At 39.1% G+C, this 12,981-nt stretch overlaps 1 protein-coding gene across 2 annotated transcripts; it reads right to left on the reverse strand.

Annotated features, from left to right (window-relative positions):
* Nucleotides 1-3,098: 3,098 nt before the first annotated feature.
* Nucleotides 3,099-11,344, reverse strand: tead3a (TEA domain family member 3 a). Of its 2 annotated transcripts, XM_026153409.1 has the most exons (12): nt 11,273-11,344; nt 11,048-11,110; nt 10,895-10,957; nt 8,486-8,497; nt 7,971-8,081; nt 7,834-7,877; nt 7,660-7,721; nt 7,433-7,566; nt 7,165-7,335; nt 6,557-6,697; nt 6,266-6,418; nt 3,099-4,794 (listed from the first exon to the last, which is right to left on the reverse strand). In XM_026153409.1, exons 1-12 carry the CDS (start codon nt 11,342-11,344, stop codon nt 4,681-4,683), a joined length of 1,140 nt encoding a protein of 379 aa, XP_026009194.1. In that variant the 3' UTR covers nt 3,099-4,680. The 2 variants fall into 2 exon arrangements, with proteins under 2 accessions (XP_026009194.1, XP_026009195.1); XM_026153410.1 differs by lacking the exons at nt 8,486-8,497; nt 11,048-11,110.
* Between the last annotated feature and the right edge of the window lie 1,637 nt (nt 11,345-12,981).

Here is a 12,981-nt window from a genome sequence, read left to right on the forward strand (position 1 = left end):
CACAGAGTCACAGTTTCTACGTTATAAGGCTTTTTGTAAGTTTTCGATCAATAAATCAAGCTGACCAGGACATAAGCCAAATTTCAGCAGATGGTTAACACGACATCCCCATGAAGTTTTATCAGAAAGTAATAATCAGAATCAGCATACTAAAACTTGAGATTGACGTGCATGCATGCAAACAGTACTGAAAACATAACCTCTTTGGTGGAGGCAAAAATGAAATATTCCTGTTTCGAAGTTCAAATCAAACGGATTGCAAATATTACAGCTGTCATACATTTGGATGCACTGCATTTCAGATGAAAACCCTCTTTACTGGACTATATCTGATAGTTATAGCTATTCTCAGATTAACAGGCTTTTCTGCATACAAAACACGATAGAATCGTAACAAACACAAACCTTTTCGAGTCCACACATGTAATTGTAAATTTTAACACATTTTGTGCAATTTATGCAATAAATTATCAATTATCTGAAAAGGGCATTGCTTTGTGTAGTCACATGCAGGGCTTTTTCTTCTTTAATAGCTTTTCATGTGGTAGTGCAGATGTTAGTAATAATAATAATAATAATAATAAGTGTTGGTCAGTGATAATGAGGAGCATATGAATAAATAAACAAACAGGGTGGTGTTGTGGGGCTAAACTTTGATTTTTTTCAGTAATAATGTTTTATTTAATTGCACCATTTAAAAAAAACACTGCAAAAATAATTGGGAAAGGATAAGAAGGAAGAGTCAATAAAGAGATACCCAGAAGCAAACTTCTAAGATAATGGAAAAACTACAGGGACGGAAAGGGAGTGGGGGGTGGGGGAGTAATAATATGAGCACATGCTCGCTGCATAACCGGATTGTTATGGCGAAGTTTCTGCAGGTAACATTTTCCCACCACGCCCTTCAGTTGTACAGTGCAATTGCAGTAAATTCTTGCAGTGTGTGTCATGTGCTCGTATTGAATGAATGTGAATGTATTCATGAGGAAAACGGTAACCCACTAAAATAAGCTTCCAAAGTATTTGAGCCAAAAAAGAAAGTGGGAGGGACATTAGTTGAAGTTTTATTTGATAACCTGATCAGGTAAAACTACCATTTGAAAAAAAAAATTGACACCAGGATTTTTTTTAAAGTGCTGGGGAGTTCTGCGTGAAACCAAAGCCCCCCCACTGCTCGTCCATAAATGAGCAATTAAGTGTCTTCACTGCAAATATAAAATGACCCCTTGTTAACCAAGACTGTGTTTTGCTAGATGACAATCTTAGTTGTCAGGGCCACACCCAGGCTTTGCTTATGCTGTCACTGGTGGGGTGGTTGTCATGGCGACAGGTGAGCTGAGTAATGTCTGGGAGAAAAAACTCAGAAGTGTGTTAGAGACAAGTTGTTCATTATCATGACAAACTTACAGTAACATCCGACTTTGCCACATTTGTCCACCTAGGACAGCATTTACGCATGTGCGGCATTCACTGCATTTTATTATTATCATCAATTATAACAAGAATTGTTTTTGTGTTTTTACTCAAGACACCAATCCCAGAAAAAAAAAGAGCACAAAGTAAGCACCGTTCACCGTCTATTTATAGTCTGGCTACGGACAGAAAATGTGTGACGTTAAAGCTCTATAAACTTACTCATCACTTTCCTATATACACCGTGGAAGGCTGCCAAAGCAGATACAGACAGGTGACTGCACTGAACGTCTGCCGTGAGCAATCTGGCGGCTGTGTCCCAGTGCATTGTGGTTTCACTTGTGTCCTTATTGCACCATTACCATAAGTCCACACAAAGCTTATCAATTGTTAGAAATTCAGCAGTGATAAGGGTGCTTGTTATCAGCACCCATGTGGCACACTATTGATATGTACAAGACCGATGGGATTCGTCTCCTTCGCAGCCACGAGACTTCAGCCCAACTGAACCTCTGTGAGACATTTTGCACCAACGTGTTGAACAGTTCTATGAAACTCTTACTGCAGCAAGCGGCGGTGCATCGCCTTACTGAGGTTTACCATGTTAGCTTTCACTTGTCTGTACATTAGTCTGTTGGCGTGACTTGGATTTATCGAGTGGATTAACAGACTGGACAGCCCACGCAGGAGGTGTGACTGAATTTCAAATTGACAGCTATACACGTGACTTCAGGTCAGCTCTGGTATTTGAAGACGTGATTTGTCTTATAGATGATGACCCCCCCCCCCCCATGTTAGTGTTAACTGACAAACTGCAGTAATTAAAACCAGACAATTACACACATCTGCACTTTTGAGCCATGATTATCTGAGACAGCAGTGCTTTGCAATATTTAGGCAATATGACTGCAGCACAGAGGGGTTACGTAAACGTAATTCCAGTGTTATGCAACTATGTGGGAGTGTTGGTTGCAAGTGTAAGTGAAAAAGTTGTGGGACAAAACTGATATGCAAGTGCGTTGAAAAAGCCTGCTATACTTTGGATGCTGTTTAAACATTTGAGCAAAGGGCACCATCTAGTAGGGCAAACGACAAACTGCAATCTCTGTGTCAACGCTGTCATGAGCATAGAAGCGACTCAAACTGTGCCTGGTTGTTAAAACACCAGGGACACTGAGGGATATACGAGTGCCTTTCATATAGCAGCCATGCTCTGCATCCGTGAAACTAAGTCAGGCTTTGTCAGCCTGCATGGAAAGGAGGACAAAAAACAAAACAACCCCCAAAAAACACACAAACAGCCCCCGTACTCTCAGACAAACCTTGTAGTATTGCTTATGCTCATATTTCCTTATTTTTGAAAGAAAAAAAGTGTCTTATTAATTCCTACACTACATTTAACAAATGTTTTATGTACCAACAGTGAAAAGCTCCATTCTAATTTAAATTAGGTGCGACCACTTAATTAGGTACACCTGTTCAACTGACCGTTTACCCAGATTACAATTCAGCCAATTAACTGGCAGGAACTCAGAGCAATTAGGCATGTGGACATGATCAACCAGAATATATAAATTAGGAACAGTGGATTAAAAATGATATTTACCATTTGTTATTTTCAGACCCAGGAAGGCTCGTTTCCTCTCATCTGTCTAAACGTTATGATCAAGACACCAACGCGTAACTTTACAGGTACAGCGTATAGCCAGTTTTAATTCACTGAGCAGGCAGGAGTGACGAGGCACAGCCAAACAGTACACGCAATTATAAAATAAAACACTTTTGGCTGACCACACAGTGAGTATTAAAATATGATCTCATGTTTTTAAAAAAAAAAGAAAATATAGAGCCAGCTAGCTCTTAGTGTCATGATAGAAAGTCAAATGACAAATTCTCTTCGGCACAGGCAAAGATAATCCTGCACAGAGAGGCCATGACAGTGTAATAGGAAGTAAAAAATGTGAGGTTTACTAAAGAAAGAGAAAAGCCAAATGTACCAATAATCCAACACATTACATAGAATAAAAGAAAAAAGTGTCAGCTGGATAGTCGTTAGTGTTATCAGGCAAAATCTATCCCAGTGCACTGCTGGCGACCTTAATGAGGTCTGTACCATACCATTGTTTGCATATGAAAACAGATAGACCCCGAACACCCGTCCTTTAACATTTTTAGAGTAACACTTTTTTGCTTTGCTGGTGAAATACAAAAAGAAAGAAAAAAAGTTCATCTTTACAAAAATGGACTATTTACCTTAGGTTTGGCTTACAAACAGTACCGTTACAAGCGTAGTGTACGTGTCCTATACATCAGTGCTCCTCAGCTTAAGGCTTTAGAAATCAAAGCACATTCTTATCCCAACTCGCATGGAGGTAGAAGTACTGCAGCAAGCCCACACAGTCAAAGTAAAAATAGTTGCACGTCCACGGAGGTGATTCTGTCGTTAAAAATGCTGCAAAGAGCAAAACGTGAACTTAGTCTGAGACTGTCTGAATTCTTCTGTTGTTTAAAACGACAAGTGAGGCAGTCGAAAACACGTCCTCCACTGGAAACCTTTACAAAGAGAAAGCAAATACTCCTAAAATGATCTCCCTCTTTACACTTTGACACAACATCAAATATAAATACAACATGCTCTTCTTTACATGAGGCTCACTTATACTTTATGCAGTATCCTTGGACCTTCGATTGAGCTGACTGAAGTCCACGATTTCATACTAAACAGGTAACAGAGGCTATTCCAATGTAGACTCATTCAAACTGTACCTCGCAGAGCTACTGCAGTCTGTAAAAGTAATAGTGTTTGTGGCAGGTTACATGAACGATGAATATTTGTTTTCATAGATTATATTCAAACTCATCTCACATCAGTCACACCTGTGATGCAAATGCAAAGATCCACTTGTAGTGCATCACACAGTCTTCCATTGTTGATCAAAGGACTGCATGTTAAACTTGATTCACTTTAAAAGGTTTTTTCAATTTCCAATTAGAAAAAAAAAAAGGAGTATCTAATGTATATAAGACCTTTGCGTTTGCCGACTCTTTTGGTTTAAGCAGAGGGATGCTGTTATATGATCATACATCATACATGTTCCAGCAATGGGAAACCATAAACAACAGGCGTGACTACAGTGTGACGGTTGGTCTGTTGAAACACGTGTGTTTAGAATAGAGGAGCAATTCTGAGTGTTCAGCTGGAAATAGTGTTTATGGTGTGAGTATCAAAAAGTCCGTGAAGAGTCTCTGCATGTACACAACATGCTGCTAGTCATTAACTAGTCGATAAACATGGTACTGCGCTCCATGTTCGCTCGTGGACACTTCAAACACAAAGGCGATGCACAGCAGAGTCTCCTGAGTTTCTCTGTTGGACACCACCTAGCAAAGACACAAATAAAGACAAGAAAGGCACTGAGGGGGGAGAAAGTACATTTGTCAATGTGCAGCAAAACCTTTTCAAATTCAGTTCATTACATTAAGAAGGTGCAAAAATACCTTTGTGCACAGTTAGGCCTATAATTTGTTTTTGGGGGGTTTTTTTTGCCTCTGGACACTACCACAGTGGATTTCAAAATAAATAAAATCAATCAATTAATAAATATGTGACCAAACTGCAAGCTTTAATTCAAGGGGTTTTACAGACATTTTGGAATAACCCACTCACACCCATTTTTACATTTCTATTATTATTATTATTATTATTATTATTATTATTATATTTCTATTTCTATATTTAGTTCAAAATGAATTGCACAAATATCTAAGATCTCACCTCATTTATGAATATCTAAGAATTGGTATTAATACTTTGATTAAAATCATTTGCAGTGAATGACTGCCTGAAGCCCAAAACTCATGCACATCACCAAATGCTGTTTACTTGCTGGACATGCTGCACTAGGTTTCAGCTGCTGTTGTTTTGAGAGTCAGTGAAGTTTTTCAGTAGACTTGGTGGAGATAAGGTCAAGATATGTTATGGTTCAGATTATGAGCTGTTAATCTTGGTTCCACCCCGAGAGAGCCAGACTCTCTAAAGCTTTCTGGTCTAATCTGTCATAAGCATGCAGTTAGGTCTGTCAATATTTGGCTGGTACACTCCTTTTTAACAATGTACCAGATTACTGATTTAGCCACTCCCCCCCCAGTGCAATAAAGGCCTCTCGCACTTACACTGACATGTCTTTAGGCCTCATGTTTAAAAACACAGTGAAAACTAGAAAATACAAATTAATCACTTCTAGGTCTTTAATTTACGATGTAAAAGTGTATCGAGTCATAGAAATAAAACTGAAGTGAAACTGAGCACTTTGAATGGACTCAGTGTCAAATCATGTCTGCTTACTTTGTCATGAAAGGACCATGGCAGTCAGTTGAGGCCTGTTCCTCACCTATTTCATTATTATCATAAAGGTTGACCTCTGATCTTCAGGTCAAGGTCACTGGTGTTGAAACTCCTCTGCCATTTTTAGTAGAGACGACTATATTATGAATGTGTGAATGCTACATCACCTTGTTCTCAAGTTATCATATTCACAAGATTTTCAGCATCGAGCCCAATTTAAAATCCACTATGTCGATGTAAATATGCAAAGCTACAAAAAAAGTGTACAATACAGTAAATGTACAGTTGATTGTAACCCCCTCGTGCCGTTTTCATGAATTCTTAAAGTTCAGTTTAACAATTGTTTTTAAATGATGCCGAAGGATATTCAACTCTATTCAACTCTACATTTTATCCACATAATAGTTTATATGAATTATTAACCAAATCTTGCCTCACACTATGAACCAAAGCAGGTTTATAAACAGTGTATGGTTTTGTATTGGTGGTCAGATTACCCACACACACCTGTAGAATGGTGAAGTTCTCCAGAACACTGTTCATCATGTACTTCTCCGGCAGGTGTTTGAGTTTGTGGATGAAGTTGATCATATATTCACACATGGGTGAGCGATGGATGCGGAACATGTACTTTCCTCCTTCCAGATGTGCATATTCAGTCTGGTTAGGAGAAATCCACATGCGTTATTTGCAGTTAAAACACATGCAGGTGGGGTCTAATGTAAAATATATTTGAGTATGTGTACATATATTCAACAAATAAGAGCCATTATTAAAATGTGTGAATAATTTTCTCACCTCAACCTTTTCCACCACCTGTTTACCAAAGGAGCAGACCTTTGTTGAAACACTGATAGTGATGTTTTCTGTTCCGCTGTACTGGCTGCTCACGCCGTAAAAAGCGCCAGAACCTTCCTCGATGTCACTGCTCAGGTCCGCCTAAAACAAGGAGAATGAGATGGACACAGAATGAGTGCGACAAAAAATAAAGGGGTAGAAGAAAATAAATGAAGACGTCACCACCAAAGAATATAACTGTAGTGTTTAATACTCACACGTTACATGGACCGAGCTAGAAACTATTCAAGAACTTGTGTTTGATTTGCTGAATAATAATAATGCAACTAAAAACACTTGTTTAAGAACAAAAAAGTGAAAAAGTAATTTCCTGCATAATTTCTAGTGTTACACTGGCTTTGCTTCCCCCGTGTGGTGTAGCAGGTTATTACCTCAGACTGCAAAATGAACTCTACAAAAGACCCAATTTTTTGTTTAACAAAGTGAAAGTAATCTAGTGTAAACACTTAAGCATGTTAGTGCGCATGTCCTAAACGCCAGCTCAGTTTTTGAGATTAGAACTTGCTGACTTTCTTTGCTAAAATGGTTTAGTGTTGTTGGTTACGTACCCAGAACTTGACAAGAAAGAATGCATTGTGTGGCCCTTTTTCGTAAAGCTCTTTCAGGCCTCCTTTCTTCTCAGAGAACTTGTCGTAAATCTGCCTCACGTCTATGGACTCCAACACTGGGTCACTGTAGCCAGGGTTTGATGGGCCAATGTGCACGAACAGATGTTTATGCTGTAGAAGGGAAGGAGAAATAAGTCCAAGAGGGTAAAAAGAAAGAAAAAATTTTATATTGAGGACTCTTGCTTCAAAAGGTTCTGGCTGTCTGTACCGTCTCTCTGTCTCGTTGAGTCTCCATGAAAGCAGAGTACTCCAGTAGCCGTAGTTTTGCAGAGGCAATGGTTCTGTCTTGCCATACAGGAGCTGCTATAGCTGCAGGTCGAGGGGGTGGCAAGGCCTCATAACCTGTTTAACATTTAAAACTGTGAAACAATTCAAATAACAATATTTATTAAAAAAAAAAAAAAAAAAAACTGTGCAAATCAAGTTCACACTTACTGATAGGTGCAGGGACGGGGGCTGGGAGTGTAGTGTACGGCGGCTGTGCAAAGGGCTTGATGCTGTAAAAACGAAACAGAAGAAATAACCCCAAAAATGAGTAAATGTACCTGCTTACGCAAGAAAGTTTGATTTTCAAGACAGAAAACCAAGGTATGTGCCAGCTATACTTACTCCTGAGAATGCCCAGGCTGTCCTGGCATAGGGCCGGGCCAAAACTACACAAAGAAGAAACAGATTGAGTAAAACGATTTGCTCACGTTTACCCCGAAAAGTAGAAAACAACAGATGTGTTTGTGTTAGCGTCTCACTCTGACTGGTGGAGGAAAGGGAGTCTGGGGTTTCATTACACTCGCAGAGACGATCTGAGCTGATGAGAGATTGGCCACCGTCTGCAGCGCCTTGTCCTTCGAGACCTGGTCCTGAATGACAAAGACAAAGTAAAACACAATGACAAAACTCTGAAACGTCACAATAAAATGCAGGTTATCATTCCAAGATCAGCCAACTCCAAAGGCCACTTTAGACAGCAAGCCAGCCAACATGTAGTGTACATAAGCATGATGCAGCAACTATATGGAAAAATAGCGCAGAAAGCAAAGCGCACATGAGGGGGAGCCGAAGCAGGAGGCAAACCAAGTAAGAAGAGCTAACCGTCACCAGTATTTCACTAAAGCCACTAAAACGAAAGAGCAACAAGCAGGGTTTTGTTTTGTTTTTTGAGTTTGGCAATAAAACTGCAACTGTGGACTAGCAGCAATGTGATGCCAACCACACAACACAGAAGCCTGAAGCAGAAAACTGTAGTTGCATAACCGAAACTTACCAAGTTCATGGCCTATGGCAAAAAAGACATTTTATTAATTAACTTCAGTACATTCAAAGTAAAAGCAGATCACAAAATCATTGTTAGGAATATGCCTTGTTCATACTTCAGAAAACATTTAGATACATTCACTTTTTGCATGTTTATGTCTGAATAAAAGTTTTTTATTTTCTAAATAGAATAGAATAGAATAAAGCTTTATTATTCCACGAATGAGAAGTTTGGCTGTTACGCAGCTCTTATGGCAAGTGGAATATAAAATATAGAAGCCAGACACAAAGTGGTCTTATATAAATAAGCAACTGAAGTTCGCATATAGAGATAACAATGTACAGAAATATGTATAATAATTGTACAGAGATATGTACGTGTGTGTGTGTGGAGGGGGGGGGGGGGGGGGGTGTGTGTCCTTCGCTCCTTCCTACACTGTGGGTGTAAACGTCTCCTGCTGAACGAGCTGCTCAGTGCTCGCAGTGTCATGCAGGGGGTGGGAGGTGTTGTCCATGATGATGTTAGCTTAGACAACATGCTCTCCTCCCCAACCTGCTCGATGGACTTCAGCAGACAGTCCAGGACAGAGCTGGTCCTCCTGACCAGTTTGTTAAGTCTCCCCCTGTCCCTCTCTGCCGTTCCACCAGTCTAGCAGACCACAGCTTAAAAGATAGCAGATGCTAGAAGTGTTCCTAGAAGCACATCCTGGAGTTTTCTCTTTAACTACGGAAGCAAGTATTTCTTCGATAGAACCCAAAGCTAACTAATCGGTGTTCAGTTAGTTAACTGCAGAGAGGAGTACCATCTCAACAAGACTCAATCACTGATCCCATACGGAAAAGAAATAGTAAAAACGTATATGTGATTACTCATGAAAGTGGCCACTTTCTCATTACTTTCATACATTGTTTTGGATACTTACTAAAACATACAAGTTTCATTATATAATTTTTCAAGGGATCTTATATCTGTTTTCACTCTTATATGCTTTTCATACAAGTTTCACACAAGACAGATACAAACTTTATAAGATTTATATATATCTTTTCCATATGGGATCAAATGATTCATGATTCGTCTGGGAGTAGTGCTGGTGGCACCATCAAAGTCTCAGCTAATGTCAGCGGATGACCCAGAAAGAATAAACTGCACAATCCATGTGAGCATGGCCAACAATCAAAAGTGACTGATGTCCACAAAGAACTTAATTTATAGTCCAAATGCTTTGACATACTTATTTCAACTATTTCTTTAAATAAATTTGTCAGAAAATAAACAGATGTGCGCATACATGAATAATAAATTAAATAAATAAATAAAATCAAAAACCTAAAAACACAATTTTCACTTTGGTGTCGTGAGTTAATGAATTTAGGTTCATTTTTCAAGTTAGAATGAAATTTTCATGGGTGAAAAAGGTGAAATCAGCTGTAACTGTAGTCAAAAGCACTGCCTTATACTGAAAGAGCAGGATATGTCCTACTGATCTGTTCCATCATAAAACTGAGTCCTTTGTTTATATCTGGAGATTATAAAGGTTACTCTCCACATGTGTACAGGAGAGCAGGTGGTTCAACAGATTTGGTGTAAAATGACGGTTTGTTTTGTGTAGAACAGAGAATGGTAAAACCACAAGAAAGAAATAGAGAGAAAAGATAAAAAGAAATGTAGGAAATGTTCAAGAGCAAGAATCTAAAGAAAGAGAAAAATCAACGGAGAAAACTTTTGAAATTCCTCAAATGGCCACATTAAAGACACCTTGCATGTTTACTGATATGGGGGCATGCATGTAGGTTACATGCCGCTAGCATTGTAAACTAAGTGGTCAACAAAAGCCAGCAACCTAATCTCATGCAATTATTTGTCTAAGGCCACAAACTTGATCCAAGTGAAATGACCAACGTACCAGCCATGCATAAAAATGATGCCAAACATATATAAACACTCAAGAAAACAAACTTGTGCACTGTGCAATGCTAGACAATACAAGCAAAATAAATAAATAAATGTCTGTGCCCTACTGACTATATTCCAATCATGCAGCAAAGTCCTTCTATACTGGATTTAACTTTGGTCCATCAAAGTTTTCTACTGGTCTCGACAAAAAGGCTCCATGAAGGTTATATTGATCGTCTGCAATTTGATTAGCAGTTGCAGTTCCCTGGAGACTCGTATGGCCGATGTTAAGAACTAAGAGCAAGGCACCAGTTTTAAGGGCACGAGTCTCATGAATATGGTTGGAAAATACAGTTAAATATAGTTGTAGTTTTAAGGTGGTGGGAGTCGGCTTTGACAGTAAAGATTCCCCCAATACAGGTAGTACCCCAGCAGAAAAATCTGCGTCTAAGATTGGGTCAAGTTACATCTGAGCATGCAAAGCGAAGCGGCTAGCATTGCAAAGTCAGTGAGCATGTATACCTTCAGCTTAGACTGAATCTCGCGAGACTTTCTCTTGGCCAAGACTTGCAGGTGACTAGAGACCTGAGGAAAGACAGGATGAAGGAAAAGGAAAGAGAAAAGAAGAAGGCTGTGACTACAGAGAGGAGTAGAGTATAGTCAGTGAGAACCCACCTTGATGCTTGCCTGGTATTCTCGTACCCTCTTACGTGCCAAAACCTGAATATGACTAGACACCTGTGGACCCAGGGTTACCCCCGTGAAAACACACATTTACACAATGATTTCATCATTTTAAACAGACACAGTCCATAAATATTCATTTAAACAAGGTGGAACAAGTTACAATGTTACATAAAACAGATCAGTGTCGTAGTCGACACAAATATCTGTGCGTACCTGTTTGCGTGTGCGTGTCTTCCCCGTTCGCAGCTTGATATAGCGAGCTATCAGCTCATTTCGACCTGACATGACATAGAAACTGATAAAATTAGAATGACTAAAAAACAAACACGTTATACAATTGTTAAGTTATTCTTAAACTGCACTGTTTGGGCAGATATAGCTCACACCTTATGAGCAGACTTAGCATGGGCATATTCAAATGTCTCCCTGTAACAGTCACTCTCTAGTATTTACATTACTAGTATGTGGCCAAGCTGCAGTATTGTTTGGGCTGTTTGTGCTGCTGACAAACTGATTTGCATAATGACATTGAGAAAAGTAAGAAAACAGGAGTGGTAAAAAAATTACAAGGTAAATGTGGGAGTGACATGACTATTGATATACAATAAAATGTATTTAAATCTTTCAATGATCAAGGAACCATATCAACTTAATCTAAAAAACAGCATCAATTCACTCATCAGTTCTACTATATCAAATGTTATTTGAGGCTGTTAGGTGGTTGCTAAGCAACAAGATGACTATATATTGCACGTGTCTAGCTTTGTGTATATAAATAAATGAAAATGATCCCAAGCTTGCTTTAATGGTGTCGCAGGTGCAGAAATGCAACAAATGGGTCGTTTTAGCCCACGTGTAGGTGGTTGCTAGGCAACGTGAGGGCATCACTACTGTGTGCCAGCTCAGCTCCCATTATGTAGAAGGGTTTTGTGGTCAGATAGGTAGACAGAGCTTTCATGTATTATAGTAAGATTGCAAGTAGCTCCAGGCAGTAGCTCCCTCTGCTGCTTGAGCCACGTAGGACCCTGTAACTTTTTATGATGCTGCAAAAACAGACAGAATCACAGCTCCAGAACTGAACTGTGCGATTTTCTGAGGAGGAATGTCCTAGTAATCAAAAGAAATTTACAATAACAAAACTAAATGGCTGCATTTTTTTAAAGCCAAAGTTAATTATGACTGTTGTGGTTGATGTATGACAAAGGCAATGTAAAGCAAATAAGTTTTTTAAAAAAGGACCATCGTTCCTACATATGTCTGTACATATTAAAGTTGTTAAATTGCACCACTTGTTGCATCCCATTTGTTCACTGAAACAAATATGAATCTAAAAGACAGGCGGACATGGGTGAACACTCCACATTAAGCTAAACTTCATTTGCCTTGAATCTGAAGCCAAATGTGGTTGTGGTCTAGTAGTTTGTGTCTCACAACGTAAAATACAATAAGTGCAATCGTAACACAAATGGCTGGACCGAGAGTCCTTATTGTTTGAGTTTAGTGGTCACAGTGACATTCAAATTTATGTTTAGACTGTCCCGAACTTACTGGTCAAGTTCTAAAATGAAGCCGTGCATACTTTTGAATCCACTGTCTGTATCTGCAAGCATAAAATAAAACCTCAATGTGATGCCACTTATGGTGAAATGTTTTAAGTGTGAAAGTGTGTGTCTCCAAGGTAGTGAGATTCTTATAAATCCCCATAAAGACTTGTCAAGTTCTCCTATTCTCAGGCTGTAAGACATTTTTATTAAGAATAGCATGTATTAATTTTTAGTCAGGTTTGCGTTTGCTTGCTGGCAGACATTCAAAAGCGATGAAGAAATGGTGGGAATGGAGAGAAAAGCAGAGGAGAGGTCATGATATTGTTAACAGACTTCCAAAATGTGGTCAGCACAGACTGCCTGGTCAGCTCTTTCCTT

The sequence above is a fragment of the Astatotilapia calliptera genome, chromosome 20 (assembly GCF_900246225.1).
Source record: "Astatotilapia calliptera chromosome 20, fAstCal1.2, whole genome shotgun sequence".
Taxonomy (NCBI): Eukaryota; Metazoa; Chordata; class Actinopteri; order Cichliformes; family Cichlidae; genus Astatotilapia; species Astatotilapia calliptera.

What these genes read in the sequence shown, in the direction of transcription:
- tead3a (XM_026153409.1), bottom strand. Translation starts at nt 11,344, where the DNA reads ATGTCAGGTCGAAATGAGCTGATAGCTCGCTATATCAAGCTGCGAACG. An exon ending in AGACACGCACACGCAAACAG is followed by an intron (nt 11,111 to 11,272) that starts GTACGCACAGAT and finishes CTGGGTCCACAG; the next exon opens with GTGTCTAGTCATATTCAGGT. An exon ending in CCTTTCCTCCACCAGTCAGA is followed by an intron (nt 7,878 to 7,970) that starts GTGAGACGCTAA and finishes TTCTTTGTGTAG; the next exon opens with TTTTGGCCCGGCCCTATGCC.